Below are 20,869 nucleotides of genomic sequence, written 5' to 3'. Positions count from 1 at the left end.
AAAAAAAAAAAAAAGAATTGGGTACTCAGAGAGAGCTACATGAGCTCTGCATTCCTTATACTGACAGACACACACTGAAAAAGCACAGAGAAATGGGAAACTGGAAGGCTCTGATTCTGTGCAATGCAGCAATGTCTCACAACATTTCAAATTCTCTTCTTACTTGTGGTGTTTTCCTTTGTTTCATGTTAGGAGAGTATGCATTCAAATAGCCCATCCCCATTCCAGCAGAGGATAGGAGAAGGAAGCTCTGAGCTGGCCTGGGAGGCTGCAGCATGCTAAGTGTAGAAGACATAATTTAAAGTGGGCGACCATGTATTAAGATTTGAGAGTTGACTTCATTACCACATTTTCAATAGTACCAGGGTTCAAAATGCTCTCAAAAGTCACCAGGATAATAGTACTATTATCTTTCTTGGCGGTATCTAATATAAAAAACCTGCTAAGCACGTCTAGTCCTAAGCACATCTAGTCCTTGGTTTTAGAAAAAATGGCAGCAAATTATCTCCTGAGAATGTCGAGAAGGCTGCATTCTTTCTCTATTCGGCTTGCTTTTCTCCCTAGCGAGGGAAGATGCTCAGGAGCCAACAACCAGGGAGACAATGCACAGTTGCAGGTGGTCTGGCAAGGAGGGAGAAAGAAAGCAAAAGAAACAGACAAAGGCTTTTTGTAAAAGAAATCTTTTGGGGGAAACTTGGTGGGATTTCAGAAAACCCTCCATATTATCAGTACAGAAATGAAGCTCCTTGAATTTTGAATGCAAATTGTCTGTGATTTCACTTATCTGCTTGAATGGAACATTTGATTTAAAACAGACTCTCTGACAACTAGAAAGGTGAGTGAAGGTGGCAAGATAAGAATCAATGAGCAGCTACACTCTAGGTGGATACTGAAGCTATGCAAGCAGAGAGAACTCTCAAAGATGCAGTCAGTCAGCAACATTAGTAAGGACCAAGGTATTCCACAGGATTTGAATAGGTATTCTGGGGGAAAAAATTCTATGGGCAAATCAGTTTGGGAAACATTTCACATTCTACACCCATCCTCTTGTAGAAACACAGCGAACATTAGCATATTAAAGGCTCAAAGAATTCCTACAATGAAAATATTTATTTTGTAACTCCTCCCCAATATATTGAATCAAAAAATTCTTTTAGATGGAGGGAGAAAATGTTTCAAAGTAAACATTTCCTGGCTAGACATTTAGTAAGTATTGATGTGGGCATTTCATCTCTAAAATAAATTTGTCATGTACATAGACATAACTGACTGTGAAATGAGGTTATTTCTTTCCCTCTGATTTTACTTGCCTCAAATATTCACATCATTGGTATGGCATAAATGAGACAAAACATCCAGAGCTTCTAAAGGAAGATATTTGATGGTAATAAGGGGTGCTTTTAAGACCACTACATAAAACTTCCCCATTGGTTCATAGCCAAGGGTCAGTCTTCTCACCTTTACTAGCATCTGACAACACAAACATAAATCCTTTTTATTTGAGCCACAGATAAATTTTAAGAAGGTGAAATTTTAAGGGGGAAAATTATCTGAGACAACTCCATTTATGAAGTCTGAAAGTTTTTTATGAGTAAAAACCCCAGGATCAACCTTTGTATAACCAATTCAGAATCATTCTTGATAAAATTTTAAATCTGGATTGCACATGGAAAGGGAAAAATCTGTTAAGTCTAGCACTAGGGGTGAGTGCTTTAAATGCTTGGATTTATTTTAGGGGTTGGAGTATGAGTTTCTCCAAGAAATAGAAGAATAGAGAATAAAAGCAGCCAATCTCAAAAGCACAAGTGTATTCCTGCCTCATTTGACTCTTTCTCCAACAAAGATAGGACACATTTGCTTCAAAAATGATGCTAGCCATCACTCAATGGAAGATATTATTGTGAAAGAGCAAGTCATGTCCTCTGTCTTCAAGAGGCACTTAGAGTTCCTGAGCTAAGCAGACAGACGTCAAGTGATGCTGTAGAACCTAACCTGCTGAGCTTCTAGTGGTGGCTTGGTTGAAAACAACTACAGGTAAGCTTTGGGCCTTGGCTCCAAGGATTCATTAGAGAGGTTTTTTTGTTTGTTTGTTTGTTTTGTTTTTTGTTTTTTTGTTTTGTTTTGTTTTTTTAAGAGATGACACACCACCCTCCTGTCACCTATCTGTGTATTTTACAGTGACTGGCATATCCTGCACTCTCAAAATTGCATCCCATCTCAAAAGGTACTCCTGAAAACTGATCTAATATTCGCAGTAATTTATTGTTCAGTTTCTTTTCAGCTCATGCTATGTGTCCATGAGCAAGGCAAACTTAAGAAGGGACTGAGGATTAGGCTCCCATGAGAACAAGAACAAGGCCGTGCTTGATTGACTGCTGTTGAAATAGGGCATTTTGCTAATTATGAATGAGCATTGTGGAACTACCTCTGAGGCAGCCTGTGGCATCTCCAGCTCCACTTGTGTTAACAAAAACTGGATGATTATAAAAAATTAATATTAATGATGAGGAAACTATAAACCGTGGGATCTATTTTTTTTTTTTATAAAATAGTGTTTGTTTTTTATCTTATGCAAGCAAGCATTAATTTGCACAATAGATTTGTTTCTGGAAACTGAAAGTAAATTGATGTTTTGAAAACTAAGACAGTTTGTAAACACATAAGATGGGCTTAGAATTTACAGGAAACCTGTGGCAATTTTCAAAGTGAAGGATTTTTTTTAAGGATGAAAAAATACTTATTTATGTATTTGAAAATATATTCTAGAATCTTTGTGTCAAGTGGGAAAACATCTATATACAGCTTTTCTTTTTCTCTCTCACATAAAATTATACATCATAATGATTCAATAATAAGCATCATGCAGCGAATCTACAGCATAATAGGATAGGTACATGCATGTGTACTTTCTCAAATTGTTTTTCAGATAGACATTTGCAACAATTCATCTGCTTTATTGTTTGCTTTCTATTAAAAAACAGTGAAATTCTACTTATAGGAAGCTACACTTCAAAATCTTCTTATCAATGGATCGCTGCCACTTTGAAAGGAAACAAAGAACCTTATTATGTTAAAACTTGAGAAACTACTTAATGGCTTTAGAGCAAACATGTTCTTAAATGTTTACAATGTGCATAATAAGGCATCTCATCTATCATCTTTCTCTTGTTGAGTAGACCTCATCAATTTTTTCACATTGAATTAAGAGACAATAAACCTTAATTAAGATATGATTTAAAAAGACACGGTATTTTACTTCAGACCTATAATTTTTAGTGAAAGCAATAGAAAGGTGCATGCTTAAGAACAGCTATTGATCGATTGTATTTTAATGGGGCTTTTAGGACTTTCACAGGATATGAGAATTTGTTTATTTACACTAGTATACTTGTTCTGCTTATGGCATCAGGCTCATAATAAAGCTGTCAGTAGTGACTGCTCTGGGCAGGAAATGCCAAGTTCTATGGTAAACTAGAAATATTTAATTGAACCTCTTTTGATTCTACTCTACAAAGTTAATTTGTGTCACGTTCAGAATCAGATTGCTATAGACATTGCTTTGCTCAAAATCATTATCTTCTAAAAGAACTTTAGACCTTTTCTTAATATGTCCCTTAGCTAAATTTCTGACTGTGTACTCTTTTTAACAAGAGAAGAAAAGCATATCCTATTGGGCCTAAAGAAAACATGCTAAAATACATACAAATGTTTTTAAACAGGTTACATCTACTTTATGGCAATAGGCTCTTTACTGAGTACTTAGGAATAAGGGAAATAGCACCTTAGTGGATTGTTTTTCATAGTTCAGTCGGCAATGTGTTTACTATGTCAGTTTCAATTACATACTTATATATTTTGATATACAGTGTGTTCTACAGTGTATGTCTTTTGAGATTCCATTCTTATTTTTAAAACCTATTTAAATATTACTTTATCTTTCCTCCCAGCAAAAAGGGAGCTTATTTCTCAGGGGGCTCCTAGTCAAGCCTGATAATAATTAAAAGCAGCATCTGAAATGGCTTTTTAGAGCACAAATATGTGCAATCAGGAACAATATGACAAGGCAAGGGGACAGACTGTTTATTTCACAGAATGAAACTTTATTTGCACTTTGTATCCACATGATTTCCCTTATGCATTCAAAGACCTAGAAATTTCAAAAATTATTGTTTACCTCATTAGCAATTTGGTAACCCTCTTATGATATTTCAAATGTAGTCATTCACAAATATTTGAAACAAGCAATAAATTATGGCTCAAAAATGATTACAGCAGTGGGTTTAGAACACAAACTGGTTTTGGTCAAGTTATTGTTCTCCTTTACTGTTTTTGCTTATCTGCCTGTGTTATCTCTGAAGAGGTATTGCCACCATCCAGGAAAATTGAGTTCAAGTGGATTCTGGGTTTAAAAAGTGTCTGAACAGGCAGGAAAGACAGGTTACTAGGGCTATTTTAAAATCAGTCAAGCACAGGAAAATTCATGGACACATTGTTATGAACTACAATAATTTGAGATTTAATTCATGAACATTAGTTATTTGATTGTGAAGTGTGGGTAACAGCAATGAATGCATATCATTGAATTGTAGCCAGTTAATTTGATAGTGGATATGAAACTTATGATATCAAACCTAGCATTTACTTTGTCTTATCTTTTATTTTTTAATACAACCAGGAAATAAAAATAAAATGTCATTGAGAAAGGAGAAGGCCTAAAGCAGAAATTTTCAACCTGTGGGTCACGACCCCTGGAAGTCTAATGACCCTTTCAAAGGGGTTGCCTAAGATCATCATAAAATACAGGTATTTACATTTTGATTCATAACAGAAAATTGCAGTTGTGATGTAGCTACAAAAATAATGGTATGTTTGGGCATCATTGCAACATGAGGAACTGTATTATCGTGTCACACTATTAGGAAGGTTGAGAGCCACTGCTCTGAAGAAACAAAAACATGTGCCTTGGAGCCATGGAACCACAGATGCAAAGGCTACAATGTCATGCTTCCCTCGGGACAGAAAGGTATAAGAAAAATCCTAAAATTTCCATTATCTCAGTTCTTCATCTTCTTGAGAAATAAAATGTATCATATTACTTGTTTTATTTCTCAGACTTGGAGAGCAGTCATAGGGCATTGGTCTATATGCTACAGAGGCATCAGTGACTACATGTCCTCTTGAGCAGAAAATCCGTCAAACTGCTTCTCCACATTGTACAACTACGCAAATGCCTAGACACAGCCATCTGTGCATTAACTGTATCTGCCATTTAAGTCCCTGGGATAGTGAGGTTCACCTGGGATATACCTTCAGCAGTACCTTTTCTATCTTTACATCTTTACTCTGCATCTTGGCTTCCTGCCACACTGAATACTGAACAACATGGTTCTTTCTGAATAGCATAAATTGAGCTGAAGTCAATTTAAATTTCATGGAGAAAACAGCTTTGCTTCAAAGTGAAGCCATCTTTTTTTTTTTTTTAACATTTAAAAGAATCCACACATATATAATCTTTGTCTTCTCTCCCTTATGCATATAAACTTAACATTTTAATCAATTGACACATGGATTATTTTCATTAAGAGGCTGTCCTTGTATGCCATCTATTTTTTTTCAAAGTTCACAGCAACCGTGCACTTCTAAATTTCTTAGTGACTCTGTCAGGGTCTAATTTTCAAGGTACAGTTACCATAGTGACAACCTGGAATTTTAATCCACTAGTAAAGGGCAAGTCAGGTCACATTTTAGGTCCTTTTCAATCTCAGAAATAAAAAGCACCATGTAAAACGATGAAGATAAAAGCAGGCTCAACTCTAATGACCATTCATATAACCATGAACTTGTATGAACCATGTGATTTTTTTTAAATAAAATTCAGACTATTCTGCAAGTGCTTGAAGCATCATTATATTAAATAATGATTCAATGTGTCTAACAGAATGGGAATGTGTACTCTTTATGAGCAATGCTTAAATATTTAGAAACATACTAGAAATATATAACTGGATAGTTGTGGGGGTAGCACATGTCATTATAGATTTAAATCTATTGTCCTTTGACAGCATTACCAACTGATCCCCTGATTCCAAGCACATCGACACAACATCTGTAAACCATGATGTTGAACAGCAAAAAGAGAATTCAGCTGTAAGCCTAAAAGCTTGGGACTGAGCAACTACCAATACTACTATCTGTGAACTTGGAAACTTCACCCAACCTAGGTGATTCTAGTTGACTTCAAAGTCTGTGCATGGCTTATCTGAAGGCAATGAAGCCCACCAGAGAGTCTGAAAAATGTATCATATTTGCTTGTTTTTTCATTTTTTTAATGAAGAGACAAATGCTAAGAAAAGCACAGAATGAATTAAACAGGGTATAGGACAGAGAGGACTTAGGAGAGGTGAACTTTGAGTGACTCCCAGAAGTAGAGGCCACAGCTCTAGATGTGGAGAATTTAGAAATGTTCAAAAGCAATAATTACATTGTGTAACACTAAAGAATGGCAGTTAGCTAAATTGTAACCTTGTATGGGTGAGCTAATACACCACAAGATGTTTGAGTTCTAAATTCAAGAGTCTTAGAGTAACATTTCAGTTCCCTTAAGAAGTAATTCTGTGATTTTTCAACAAGTCATTTAATTTCTTTGAGATGAAATTTTCTTCTCCATAAAATTTGTTAAATCATATCTACCTCTCAGAATACTATGAGCATACAGTGTGATTAAACATGTGGACCTATAATATGGCTTGGTACAGGGACACAAGGTAGGCTCGACTTCCACATTAGCAGTAGCACTGATTATGTAAACATACATGTTTGGACATCTCAGAGACCTAGAAAGACAATCATTGGACTGATACTGATTTGATTCTAACAACATCTTGTAATGTTGTGGTTAAGAAGAATTATTCTACATTTGTAAACTATTTGTCACAGTGCATGGAATTTAGTAGGTAACCAGAAGAGTTAGATATAATTATCTAAGCATATTACTGATATATAGTTTATTTTCTTTATTTTTATACTATATAACCTATGAAAGTTACTTTCTGGACATTTATAATCCCCTTCCAATATTCAGGTAGCTTAGAGAATTTCTAGATGTTGAAATCACAAAAGTTTTTTCTCTAAAAACCCTACTAATACCCATATTGAAGTTCCTATCTAGGATTATTTTTTTTTAATATAGGCAACATTTTTCAGAATCAAGTAAGTTAAAAATTAGGTAAGGAGTCTAGTAGTGTTATTTTCCATAAGTTGTTACATTCTACCTCCCATACTCATCTTTCCTTTCAACATCACTCTCTTATATCTGGTTCCTTCATTAAGGATATGACCATGCAATAAAGTATTGTCCTGGCAAGTTACAGGTAGATATATCCCATGGGTAGCAAATACAGTCCTATTTTATTCTCTTGGCAGCATCTTTGGGGATGTCAATCAGGTAGCTTTGAGACTTTTTTCATTGTACTCATTGTAAATAGAAATGGATTAACCACATAGACGGTCATTTGTCTGATTTTTTTCAACTGATTTCCTATCATAATTGTACATGCATATGTGGTACTTTACCAAAGCTGCTCCTCACTTGTCAGTAAAATTCAAAGGCTTTTGGCACCTTTAAAAGTGTGTCAAAAGCAAGGCCTTTAAGTATGACATTCCCAACAAACAGCACCACTGTGATGCTTGATAGGATGGGAAAACAGAACAGATAGTATAGAAATAGGAAAGATAGTTTTTGTCATCTGTCTGGCCTCAGTTGGATTTTTTCCTCTTCTTCTTCCTCCTCATCGTCTTTGTCCTCTTAATTTCTATTCTGCTGCCATATTTTTTTCACCTGGGGTTGGAAGATTTATTAGAATTCTGATTGATAAGTTCTGGACTTATAGTCATATGAGAAATCTGGTAACAAGGCATACTATTCTAATGGTCAAATATTATCTTCATTATCTAGTCCTGGCTACTCCTTAGGTGGGTGAATTTGAACAGGTATCTTGCACTCCCATGTCTGGTCTCTTCTTACCTGGTCTTTAATAAAACTGCTCTAATTACTTACAGAAGGCTAATAGAATGGATGAAAGGGCTTTAAAATTATCAGTCACAGGTCACCCAAAAAACATCTCTGATGCTGTATTTTACAATCTAGTAAGTGAAAAAGAGTGTGCATGTATCCACATTCATCTTACTAGCTAAGACAGCATTAGCAGGCCCTCATTCTGGAACACAGAATGTATATGCATCTGTGCACCAAGCATGTATGTATTATCGCTATACTCCATTTAATTATGCAACTGGGATTATTTTAAATTTTGACTCTTAATAATTTTGTGTATACCAACAGTATTATTTACTTCAATCCTAGTTACAGTTCAAAACATTGATGGAAACTCTAAAATATGTTACTATGGTTGATAACAGATTGGAATTCTTTTTTTAAGTCTATGATGAAAATGTAAAGCAACTTTCCAATCATCAAACAGGTTGTTAGAAATGAAAGGCAATGGTTAAACATCTCATAAAAGCATGCCCATGTTCTAGTTCCATATTTGTTTTGCTTTAATATGAAAAATGGAGATTTCCAGAGAGAAATGTTATTTGCATCACATGCCATAACAATCCATCTTCTGTGGATTTTTCATGATGAAGTAAGTCCCTTGCAGGCATATATCCTTCAGTCTCACTGTAGGGGACATTTTACAGTCTTTGTGATACAATCTGTCTGCAGTGTCTCAGATGAAGAAGCATCTGCCTCCAGTGTTTCCACATTACCATGCATAGTATAAACAGTAGATGGAAGACTGAGCTCAACAGTATTATGAAGGTCCCTGATTTCAATTAAATTGTTAGCTACCATATAAGTCTGAATTGAGATTATGCCTAATTCTTGGATAAGGAACATTCTGACTTCAAATGGCTACTTCCAAAGTGCCCAAAGCCAGGACTTAATTTAAAAGGGCACATGAATGCAGTCAGTTCCATCATTGCCCCTTGCAAGAGTGGCTTTGGGTAACTTACTCAGTTACTCTGAGCTTTGGTTCTACTTTGGTAATGAGGATCAACACCACAGTCTTGTTGTACATAAAAAAAAAAAAACTGAATGGAAAGATCTGTCACATATTAGATACTCCATAAGTATTAACTGATTGAGTTACTAGTGTCTAATTTTACTGAGACTGTGAGCTCATTGAGAGAAAGATGGGCAGCATTTAGTCTGAGTTAAAATATGTGACCCAGAGATATACATAGTAGGTGTTGAACACATATTTGTTGAAAGAATTGGAAGCCCTAAGAGATGAACGGGTAAATGAATGAATGAATGAATGAAACTCAAGTAGAAGAGGTACCCAATTTTTCTCAGAGAGAGAAATAAAAAAGTGTTTTTCTAATTATACAGACATCTCAAAATCCATGTAAAGTATCTGAAGGCTATGATAATGTTGGACGTTTGAATAACACCACAGAAATAAAACGTGATCTTTCAAATACATTAATGTCTGATGGTGAAAGTAGAAAGCTCTAACTCCTTTTAAAGGATCCCTAGGTCTCAGTCTTGACATCTATCAAGCCACAACAGCTTTAGCATGTCTTGATGTGAACCTTGCAAATGCCAATATTGCTTGTTGAAACACTAGCCAATATACAACCTTCAATATAAAATCCTCTTAATGTCTCATTGCTCTTCTTGAGGAACTCATGCTGCTTCGTTTCAAATTGTGAATTACCTTCAATTCACAGTTTGAACAGACTGCCAAATTTTGTTTTCTCTGCTCCCAGGTGGCTGTTCCTGATGTAGTGGAGAACTTCCAAAAATATATTAAATCCTTTGGAGAGGTTGGCAAGATGTGAGACACGGGCATACAAGACAGGTTAAAAGCAAGTGTTAGCACTTTTAAAAAATGTTTTGCTTTGTTCTTTGATTGGTGTTTTAGCTAAAAAATCTGAATGTCTGCAACTACTTAAACTCACTGAGGTTACCAGATTTTTCACCGAAGTAAGTTGATAGATTAACTCAAAGTGATTATTTATTAGCATTGCTAAATTTCAAGGACCAAAACTTATGTTTTGATTAAGCATTAATCAGACTAGAAAGTAATATTTTTTCCTGCTATAACACAGCTATGTTGCTAAAAAATTTCATCCAAGTAGCAGACCAAATACCTACTTAAGAAGGAGTATTTGAAATTGCTAGAGAATGTGGGTTATTGCTCTGCAATAAGGCAGAGCAGTTCATAAATATCAAATCAAATCCTCAAAGGAAACATTTTTGATGATGAAAGTTTTGGCAGGAGGATGGTCATAGCTATAATGTATGTGAAGGGTTTTTCTTGTTGCTGTTGTTATATTGGCGAAAATTCATCTAAAAAATAATGTTTTGTTTCTATCAGTTATAACATTCTGAAAGACACATTCTCATAAAATTGCTATTCTCTATGGTAATGAAATCTTCATAACATTTAGAGAAAGTTTAGAGATGATGATAGTTGAGATAAATAAAGCAATTTTTTCAGTTTTGTATCTTACAAAAGCAAAGGGGTATAATTTCTTGTGGGGCTTATTCCTACCAGCCAGCTTTGCCAGTCTCCTTAAAGGTTTGTATCATGATACAAAAACCAATATGCATGCATGCTCTCTCCTATATACTCTTATCTCTCCCTTTCCTTTCTTTAATTTTTTTTTTTTGACAGAGACTCATTTGACCCAGGCTGGCCTCCAACCTGAAACACTTGATCCTCTCACTCTTACACCTTATGTTCTGGGACTAAAGGCATGTGCCAACAAGCCTGGACAAAAGGTCAAATTTGTTGTATCAAATTCCTGAATCCATCAGATCACAATGTAAAAGAACAGTCCAGACTTGTAGGAAGTGAGAAAGATTTAAATACACAGTATCTTAGCCTACCTTCACATTGTTTTACCTAAAATACAGTGTTACTTGAATAGTTCCCTGTAGCCCAAATGTCCCTTTGATATAAGGGTGTGTGGTTAATTTATCTTCCAAGTGGGCTGAAAAATTTTTAGAGACAGAGACTGTATTATAGCTTCAGAATATGAATAAGATCATCTTGAAAGGTAATCTAAAAATGCAATAGTCACTATTTAAGGTTTCTGTCCTTTATGTAATAGCATAGCTCCCTTTCCTACTACCAAAAACTACATGCATGTGTCTATACATGCAATAAACATATTAAGTACACATATGGAAACTGTAGCTAGACACAATAAATCTGATTTCATATTGCCCATCATCAAGTCCCTGGATTCATGGTTTGTGTTTTCAGACACACAGTCAACACTAAAAGCAAAGGTACTGGTTTTATGGCAGGAAGAAAGCATCATGATTATATCTGACTTTATATTGGGGCTTATATTGGGGAAACTCTGCAGACATTGTCAATAGCATGTCTTAAAACATAAAGTTGCTTGGGTAAGAGGGGTTTTGGACGGTTTCCAATTGGCAGAGTCCATGGACTAATAACCAAGTTTAACAAAGGGATCTGCTATTTGGAGTTGCTGTCTCCTCAACAGTACAACTGAGATCAAAGGCTAACTGAATAGGTTCACAGGAGCCATCAAGAATTCTTTTCAGGGAAGCTGAATATATTGCATCTGTTGTTGTTGTTTTTTTTTAAAGATTAATTTATTATTATAAATAAGTACACTGTAGCTGTCTTCAGATGCACAAGAAGAGGGCATCAGATCTCATTACGGGTGGTTGTGAACCACCATGTGGTTGCTGGGATTTGAACTCAGCACCTTCGGAAGAGCAGTCAGTGCTCTTAACCGCTGAGCCATCTCACCAGCCCCCTGTTGTTGTTGTTTTAAGTGCCTCTCCAAATTCAAATATAAAGAGGCAAAGTGAGGCAAGTAAGAATGTTGTAGTGGAAAGTACTTGATGATATATGATGATTCATTTGATAAGGCCATGCAAAGAAAATCCAGGTTTTGTTTTCTCTTTTATTGGTCCTTAATAGGTTCCTTAAGAATCTATAAAGTAACATGATATGTGGCATGTCCACTCAGAGACTGAATCTAGTAACTGATATATACGGAATGTACATGATATTCATGTTAAATACTTAACTCTTATATTCCTGAAAAAAATTACCATCTAACATTCATGTGTTTTCCTTTTGGGGGAACAAAAACCATTCCTGTAGGATATTAGAAATGTTGGTTTTAGAAGATATAAGTCAAGAGTATTTTAATGATTATAACTCAGACTCATTGAGTACTAGCAGTTGGGGTAACTGACCGCTGGGTGTTCAATGCTCTAAAAATTATTAAGGATTAATGTTAAACACATGTTTATGTAGTTAGACTTAATTACTAAAGTGTATGCTTACATTTGAAATCTAACAAGCTTTTGTAGGGGTATATATCTGTATTCACATTTTCTCATTAAGTTGCTTAATTTCCTTTAAGAGATTCTTTGTACTTAAAAATAAAGATAAATTACACTGTGATTTAAACTCATATCTTCTACATCCAGTGCCCTCCCTCCCCTAACAAAATACCATGACTACAGTAGAACAGAGACTCCTAAATTCTCAAAGTCAGATTCTCTTATCTAATGAAAATTTATAGACCTAATTGGAGCAGATAGGAGCACTATATGTCAACAAAGTATAGCAAGTGAGTAGGGAAATACCTACTTCTCCAGAAGGCCAATTAAGTGTTTGGGTTTGCTCAAGGAAAGAGTAGTAAATGTCAAGACCAAATAGTGAACCTAAGGAGTTGCAAGCTTGCACTCAGATTTCTAGAGGTGAATGATCACTGGATCAGTGCCCACATGTGCAGTGATTATAAACAATCCATGCTTGAATGGAAGATCTGCATCTTGTCAAGCAGGGAAAGCAAGTGAAACTGAGGAAAATGACTAGACTATCTCAGCAATTAAGGGGTTCTGTTTTCCAAGGCTCTAATCTTTTGCTGCTATACTAAGCAGTAGGTCACATGTCTTAGACATTGGCTGGCCTTGAATGGGTGACTCTCATAGCTTGCTTGTCTTGAGAGTTACTTCTGACCAACTTCTAAACTTTGGAAATTAGTCTACACACAGAATGTTCATAATCACCTTCAGGATTACCCTGCCAAATGAAAAACCCTAGAAATTGGCTTAATAGTATACCAAGGTAAAATATGAGACAATAATACTAATGACTGAACTGATAAGAATTTGAAAGCTAAAATAAAATCAATTTTATTATGACTCTGATCTCCCTTGCACTAAACAAATATCTTCCAATAAGAAGGAAAGTTTCCAAATACAGTCTGATGGACAATAGGCTGGGAGGAGACTCAATCATAAAATGGGATTAGTACCCTCAAGTCTTGCTGATACTTATTTCAGAGAATTTTAATCTTACTATCTTCACTGTATGCTGTGCAGTAAATGCTATTTTCTGAAATGCACCCTCCAACTATAAGCCACCTTTGACACATTAGATATAGACTACCATAATATTTAAATCTCTGGCCTATTTGGTAAACAGCATATTTCACAATGGAATTATAGCATATATGCTTTAGGAGTAAGATCATTTTGCTATTAAAGTACAATTTTATATTCTTCCTGGTTTGCAAACTTGCATTGACTTCCTGAAAATTAGTTTATGTATCTTATTATTTTTAGTAGGAAGATGGTAATTTAGGAGTGGTAATAAGGAAATAAGATCTATGGCTCATTCATAAAAACAAAAGAAGCAGTTAATGTGATTAATGTAAAAACATGAAATGCACAGTATCAGAGACAATTTGATTCCAGTATGCCCATTAATGTGGCCATTATATCAAAAATGTGGTTTTATTATTCCATTTTCTTGTTTTGTTTTGTATGGTAAAACCAAGGACTTTTGGTTGTTAAATTTTAGCTTTTAATCACTAAGTACAGGCCAGCTGCAAAAATCAAACACAAACAACAACAACAAAGGACTGGTGCTCAGATCAGGGATTGAGACAAGAAGAAGATGGAGTGGAAGCACCACTGGCTATGTCAAAGTCTCGGTCGACTTGGAGATAGTCCCAGCTGTTTTATGCAATTATTCATGATCTTCCAATAGGTAAGCAATTCACTTCAAGTGTGTCATTAGACCACTTGTGTGTCATACATTATTTCATTTTCAAAAATTTCTACTACATACTATTATACAGAAAAGTCAACTTCCATTTTCTATTATCAGGAAAGAAAGAAGTTATGACAGAAATACTCCATTGATATACTCTTGGGCAAATGGATATTTTAAAAGATCTACAATAGTTAATCTGAGGAAATTGGTTTTCTATAATCTCCTCTTTTGGCTGACATTAATAAAAAATGAAGATAGTGCAGAGTGAATTGCAAGGCTCTGACTTCTAAACATTACCCTTGGACTCTGCCATATTTTTCTCAGCCTTCCTGGCTGTTCTTATTTGGCCATAACACACAGATGACAGATGATCTACAAACTGTGGAGTCTTGCAAGCCATATTGCCTTTCTTGTCCATTCTTTGACCTTCCTAGTGGCTAGACAGGCAGTTGTACTGAAGTTACATGAAGCTCAATACCCCATCAAAATGTGAGAAAGAAACAATGTTTGGATTGTTTTCACTGAAGTCACAGTCGTTTTCAGGTATTGACCTAGACTACGTCTACATCATTAAATAGCCGACTACTGACCACATTCATTTTTACTCTTACTTGCTGGCCACAGGTACTTTAGTTTAAATGATTGTGTCTACTGAATATGTATATTTGTCATCCTTCCCCAGGAGGTGACAGTTCTAGGAGGTGGAAGAGATAGTTCTGTCACAAAGGTGAACTTTCATGAATGGGATTTGTGTTTTTATAAGAGCTGCTTCAGAGAAGCTCTTGCCACTTCTACAATATGAGCTTAGAGTGAAAATGAGGCTATTTCAACATATACCTCTGACTTTAACTTTGACTTTCTAGAATCTAGAACTGTTAGGCATCCATGTCTCCTACTGATAAACTGCTCATCTTATGGTATACATGTCACAGCAACGGACATGACAAAAGGAATGAGAATTTGATGACTGCCTCACTAGCTTGAAAGTAGGAGTAAAGGTTCACAATCACAAAGAAGAGACAAGGAGTAGCAGCTCAGCACTGGAGTTTGGGAGGACAAATACTCACGACTTGAGTGGTACTGACTTTGTGGAAGCTCTGCTGCTTGGGTCACTCCACTCTAAATAGAAAGGATACAAACATTTACTATTCATGCTCCTAGTCTCAAATGAATATCCACTAGGAAATTATTTTCTAAGCATGCAGCCCTGCCAGATGATTTCATACCCTTCTGTCATAATAGTGGATGAAAAATAGGAACAAGAACAGGCAATCCCAATACAAGCTTTTGTTACCATTACTACTTTATGTCTTAATAACATTAAGCAGAAAATAGGGGGAAAGTAAGGGAAGTGAGAATACGGATGGATAGCATAAGAAGGAATTGGAAAACAAAACTCACTTACTTTGTAAGGTAAATCCTTGAGTCAGATGCTGAGATTCCTATAAGGAAGAACATATGATATAGATACCATTAGAATGATATGGGGGTGAGGGGAGTTATCTGTTATTTCTAAGGATATATTACTGTTTATAGGTTAAAAAAACTGTTAAAAATATATTAGTGAAACTTCTCTGTGTGGCTATATTTGTATCTACTAGCCAAGGCTGCTGCAACATTTTTAGAAAGAATGCTACCTTATTATAATTTAAAGTAAGGTTCACGTCTATTTGGAACTGTACACCACATGAGAACAAATAACCCATATATGTAAAATTCAACATATAACATCATTATAACATTATAACATTTATAACATCACTTAGCTAAGCAATGATGACTCTTAGACAGTCAAGGAGACTTGGTTCAACCAAACAAATAATCATGTTTTTTGTAAAAGTACAAACATGATTGTAATTAATAAATATATCTAGTTTCTTCCTGGTAAAATATCTTTTTTTTAATGTGTAAGTTTTAACTAAGTTCAACAGAGGTGTTCACCAAACTTTATTACAAGCCTGCTGAGGTAGAAGAAGTAATTTGAAATATGTTAGTAGACTATATTATTGAAAGGATTTAAATTTTATTTGAAAGTACCTTTCACAAAATTCATTCACTGTTTTGAGAAATCTAGACTTGCACTTATGAGTCTTGCTGAGAGCATGGCATACCTGTGCAGATCTTGACAAATTTGGCATGTGAAAGTATTAAAGTAATGCTCAGAAATGGCTTGAATGAGAATGTCCCCTGTGGTCTTTGACACTTTAAAACATTGTTCCCAGTTGGTGGTGCTGCCTTGGTAGGTTTAGGAGGTGTGGCCTTGCTTTAGGAACTATGTCCCTGGGGGTGGGCTTTGAAGTTTTAAGGTTATGTGTTATTATAAGTTCACTCTTAAAGGTTGGAGACAAGAGCTCTCTCTCATAATTCATACCTGCTTTTTGCTGCCACACTTCCTTGTCATGATATTGAGAGATTTTTATCCCTCTGGAACCATAAAATCCGAATAGACACTTGCTTCTGTTTGTTTCCTTTGTTATGATATTTTATCACAGCAATAGAAAAGTAACAAATATGTCAGGTTGTACACAGTACTGTGTGCAGAATATGCAAGGATCAAAATCAAGGGCAGTTAGCTCAAGTAAGGTTCTGGGTTCCATCACTATCACTACAAAGAATGTAAATATACAATTGCCTTTATCAGAGCCTCTGCTGTGAGTAATGTGCTCATTAGGGTAGATCTTCTCCTACACAGAAGAAAAAAGATCACAGCATAATTTATCTTCAAAAGTAAGCAAAGAACCATATGACTATGCTGTGCTTTATCTGAAAGTCAAGTTTTTAGGCACGTTTCACAAGAAGTTTGACTTCTGTGATGATCACTCTAGAAAACTACAATTAACTCTGCTAAAGATTGTTACACTAATCCTTAAATTGTACTGCTTAAAGGCTTCAAAAATTGAAAGAGACCTGCGACCTGCTTTCTGAATACTTTTTTTTGGCACTATAAACTTTGTCCAAAAAGAAGAACAAAACCAAACAAACCATGGGCTGGAAAGGTTATTGGCCAGAGGAAGGGACCCACTATAGTTTATGTAAACTAATATACCCCCAAATTTGTTTCTAAATATCTATGTTTATACCTGCAGACAGATGCCACTTTCATCTTTCCTTTATTAGAAAAGCTTCTATTTGCAATGAGTGGAGATAAATGCAGAGTCTCATGGCTGCCCAAGATGCTGAGAATAAGTGACAGTTGAATACCCAGTTTTAAACAAGACATTTCTGCTACCTTCTCTAAGGTACAAGAAACTCTGCAGAAGAGAATGAAATATAAGAATCAGAAGAGAGAGAGAGAGAGACAGAGAGACAGAGACAGAGAGAGAGACAGAGACAGAGACAGAGGGCAGGGGAATGGTCTGTGAAATGCTATCTTCAAGAGACTGAACAGATATTGCAAGCATGATCTCATAGTAGCCATAGTTGCTTGCACTGGGCCTGCACAAGATAGGGCTGTCAAAAGCCAATTGTGGGTTGTAGAGGGGTTTATGGAACCCATCTTCTCTGCTGAAGTATTGGCAGCTAATGGGTTATAGGGGAGAGATCACTGCCTTCATGATCCAAGGAGTAGCTCTTAAACTTGTGAGTACATAGAGGGTCTTGGTTAAAATCATTGGGTCAGAAATAAAACAAAAAAGGCATGTTTGTGGGTAAAGAACCTGTAGGGAAGAAAAGAGTTTGACATATTTGGAAGGAAAATAAGAGAGTTGAGGACTGGACAGAAGTAACTACAATGTAGTATATACACATATACATGAAATTATAAAAAAAAAAAATGTAAGCACTAGAAAGGAAAAGTCACGGAAAATGTAGCTGAGCATTGTGTTACCCATCCAGGATGACAGGTTTTATTACATTACCTACATATATATCATTGTACCCCTCTCATATTTTACCTCCTCACCTAATAGCACAAGAGTCCATGGAAAATGGCATAACAGCGTCAGAACTTAAACCATACAAGTCTGTGTCCATTCTTCTCTGTGTTCTTGTCCCTTGAGGGCACAATTGCTGGTGCCAATAATAGTGCCAAAATTATGAAGAAAAATTATAGTGTTTTCAATATAACCTTCTAAAACGGCAGAAAAACATTAATTACAATTCAAAATAATCTCTATCATGTAGAGTTTCTGAAACTACCAAATAATTTCAATTACCCAGAACATCTTTCTTACATACATAAAAATGAGTTACTATTTGTGTTGACTTAACTTTAAACAAGTATTTCTATTTAGTCTTTCTCAAAAGGATTTTATTACAAAGATTCAGAGCAAGTTTAGACTTGTATACCTTCAGGAAATTAAACACAGGTTCTAAAGTCAATCAAAACAAACCTATGATAGGAGAGTAAAACACACAGTCTTTATATTTTTCTTGTAAACTAGTTTTTAAAATGGCCTTTATTCTCAAATAATCAGTTGCTTCAGTGTACGTAGTGATGCATAAAGCAAATAAGTGGATGAAGTCATATCACAATTTTGCATAATTGACTTTTTATATTCTTGACATTGATTTTAATGCTAATCTAGAGAAATCATTTTAAACTAGATATACAAATAAAAAATATTTTTAAATTTTGCCAATGTCACGGTACATAAATACACAACTGTAACTGTATGTACCATGGTCCTGGAAAAATATACTATGTCCACACAATAGCTGTTATTGCATGTAGTATAAAAAGTCATCAGACATGAATCTTAGTATTTCTTTCACAGTAAATATCTTAGCGGTATGTAAATATGTTTTTTGTCTGTGTTCTGAAAATGCTCGATTAATAAAAGTATTACTCACAATAATGTACTATTTTTATTTTGATTTCATTTACCATTTCAAAATGCAAAGGTCCAATGGAACCAGTGCTATATCTGTTCTAGAGGTCATTTGCCTATGCCAACCTTCTCCCAGGGATATTGTTGCTTTCTTGGTCCTACTTAGCATATGTTTATTGTCTTTGTGAGGATTTACATTCTCTATAAGAAATGGGATTTTTAAATTTGCAAACTGTAACAGAGAATTTTTAACTGTTTGTCATATAAGTTTACAGATTCATAAGCTACTTAACTTGAAAAATCACACACACACACACACACACACACACACACATACATACACACACACACACTTATAGAAGACAAAAATGAAACTTAGAAGATGTTCAAACAGATTAAGTAGCATAAAATTGGAAGAGTTAGATTAAAAGCATCCATGACTGTAGTCCTGTCCTTTGGATGAGCTCTGTCCTAACTAAAAAAACAAAAAAACCAGCCCTCCCCCAATCCAAAAAACAAAAACCAAACAAACAGACAAAAAACAGGTTCTCAGTAGTATCAGAATGTTCTATTAAAAGAACAAACAAACAAACAAAAAGGAATCACTGTCTTAGGCATATTGAATGGCGACATCCACAGTTTAGAAGATATATTTTTAGTGAGTACATTCCATGCATGTCCTTTTGGGTCTGAGTTACCTCACTCAGGATATTTTCTAGTTCCATAAATTGACCTGCAATACTCTCGAGGCCTTCTTTCTTAATAGCTGAGTAGTACTTCATTGTGTAAATAAACCACATTTTCTGTATCCAGTCCTCTGTTTTGGGACATCTGGGTTGTTTCCAGCTTCTGGCTATCACAGATAAGGCTGTTCTAAACATAGTAGAACACTTGCCCCTGTGGCATGCTGGGGCATATTTTGGGGATATGCCCCAAATTGAATTGAATTGAATAGCTGGGTCTTCAGGTAGAACTATTTCCAGTTTTCTGAGGAACTGCCAGATTGATTTCCAGAGTGGTTGTACCAGTTTGCAATCCCACCAGGAATGGAGGTGCTCCTCTTTCTCTACATCTTCCCAAACAAAAATCTCAGTTTTTGATCTGAGCCATTTTGATTGGTGTAAGATGGAATCTCAGGGTCGTTTTGATTTGCATTTCTCTGATGACTAAAAACTTCCAACATTTCTTTAAGTGCTTCTCTGCCATTCGAGATTCTTTTGTTGTAAATTCTGTTTAGCTCTATAACCCATTTTTTGTTTGAGTTGTTTGGTTTTTTTGGAAGTTAGCTTGTTGAGTTCTTTCTATATTTTGGATCTTAGCCCTCTATCAGATATAGGTTTAGTGAAGATTTTTTTTCCCAATCTGTAGGTTGCCAATTTCTCCTATTGACTGGGTCTTTTGCCTTACAGAAGCTTTTCAGTTCCATGAGGTCCCATTTATCAATTCTTAATCTTAGGACATGCATGATATGTACTCACTAATACGTGGATATTAGCCAAAAAACTACAGAATACCTAGTATACAATCCACAGAACTCAAGAATGTTAAAAGCTGAAGGGCCCAAGTAAGGATGCTTCAATTCCACTTGTGAGGGAGAAGAAAGCAATCATGGGAGACAAAAGGAGGGAGGGACTTGTGTGGGAGAGTAGAGGGGGAGGGGAAAAGGGGAACATGAGCAGGTATGGGAGGGAGAGACAGGAGAGAAGGCCTGAAGGCCAGTACAATGAGTGGAAACATGCAAACTTGGGGAGTGGGAGGTTGGGGGGATCCTCTAGATGCTATGATGTGCTTGTATAATGCCTGAGAATAGCCACATCTTTTAAGGCAGATGTGTCAAAAAAAATAGTCGTGATAAATTGATACTGAAAACTGCCAAAGAAGTTATTTTAAATCTTGTCAATATATCCATTGAAGAAAAAGTTTTGGCTATGTGGTATCTTGGTTTATAAGGATCAGTCTGTTAGTAAGCAAGGATTGGAAAGGTGATATAGAAAAAATAAAACAGCCAGGCAGTAGTGGCACACGCCTTTAATC

At 35.6% G+C, this 20,869-nt stretch overlaps 1 protein-coding gene across 1 annotated transcript in view; it reads right to left on the bottom strand.

Annotated features, from left to right (window-relative positions):
- The window catches only part of Aff2 (AF4/FMR2 family member 2), a 328,595-nt gene that overhangs the window by 132,753 nt on the left and 174,973 nt on the right, over positions 1-20,869 (bottom strand). Inside the window, exons 5-6 of the mRNA XM_031388369.1 lie at positions 15,472-15,508; positions 15,134-15,185 (exon numbers count right to left, since the gene is read on the bottom strand). Of these exons, the coding sequence (XP_031244229.1) occupies positions 15,134-15,185; positions 15,472-15,508 (89 nt within the window). The remainder of the gene's footprint in view (positions 1-15,133; positions 15,186-15,471; positions 15,509-20,869) is intronic.

This window comes from Mastomys coucha, chromosome X, assembly GCF_008632895.1.
Source record: "Mastomys coucha isolate ucsf_1 chromosome X, UCSF_Mcou_1, whole genome shotgun sequence".
In the NCBI taxonomy this organism is placed as follows: domain Eukaryota; kingdom Metazoa; phylum Chordata; class Mammalia; order Rodentia; family Muridae; genus Mastomys; species Mastomys coucha.
Note: the sequence above shows the minus strand (reverse complement) of the source record. Positions and strands in the feature narration are given on the sequence as shown.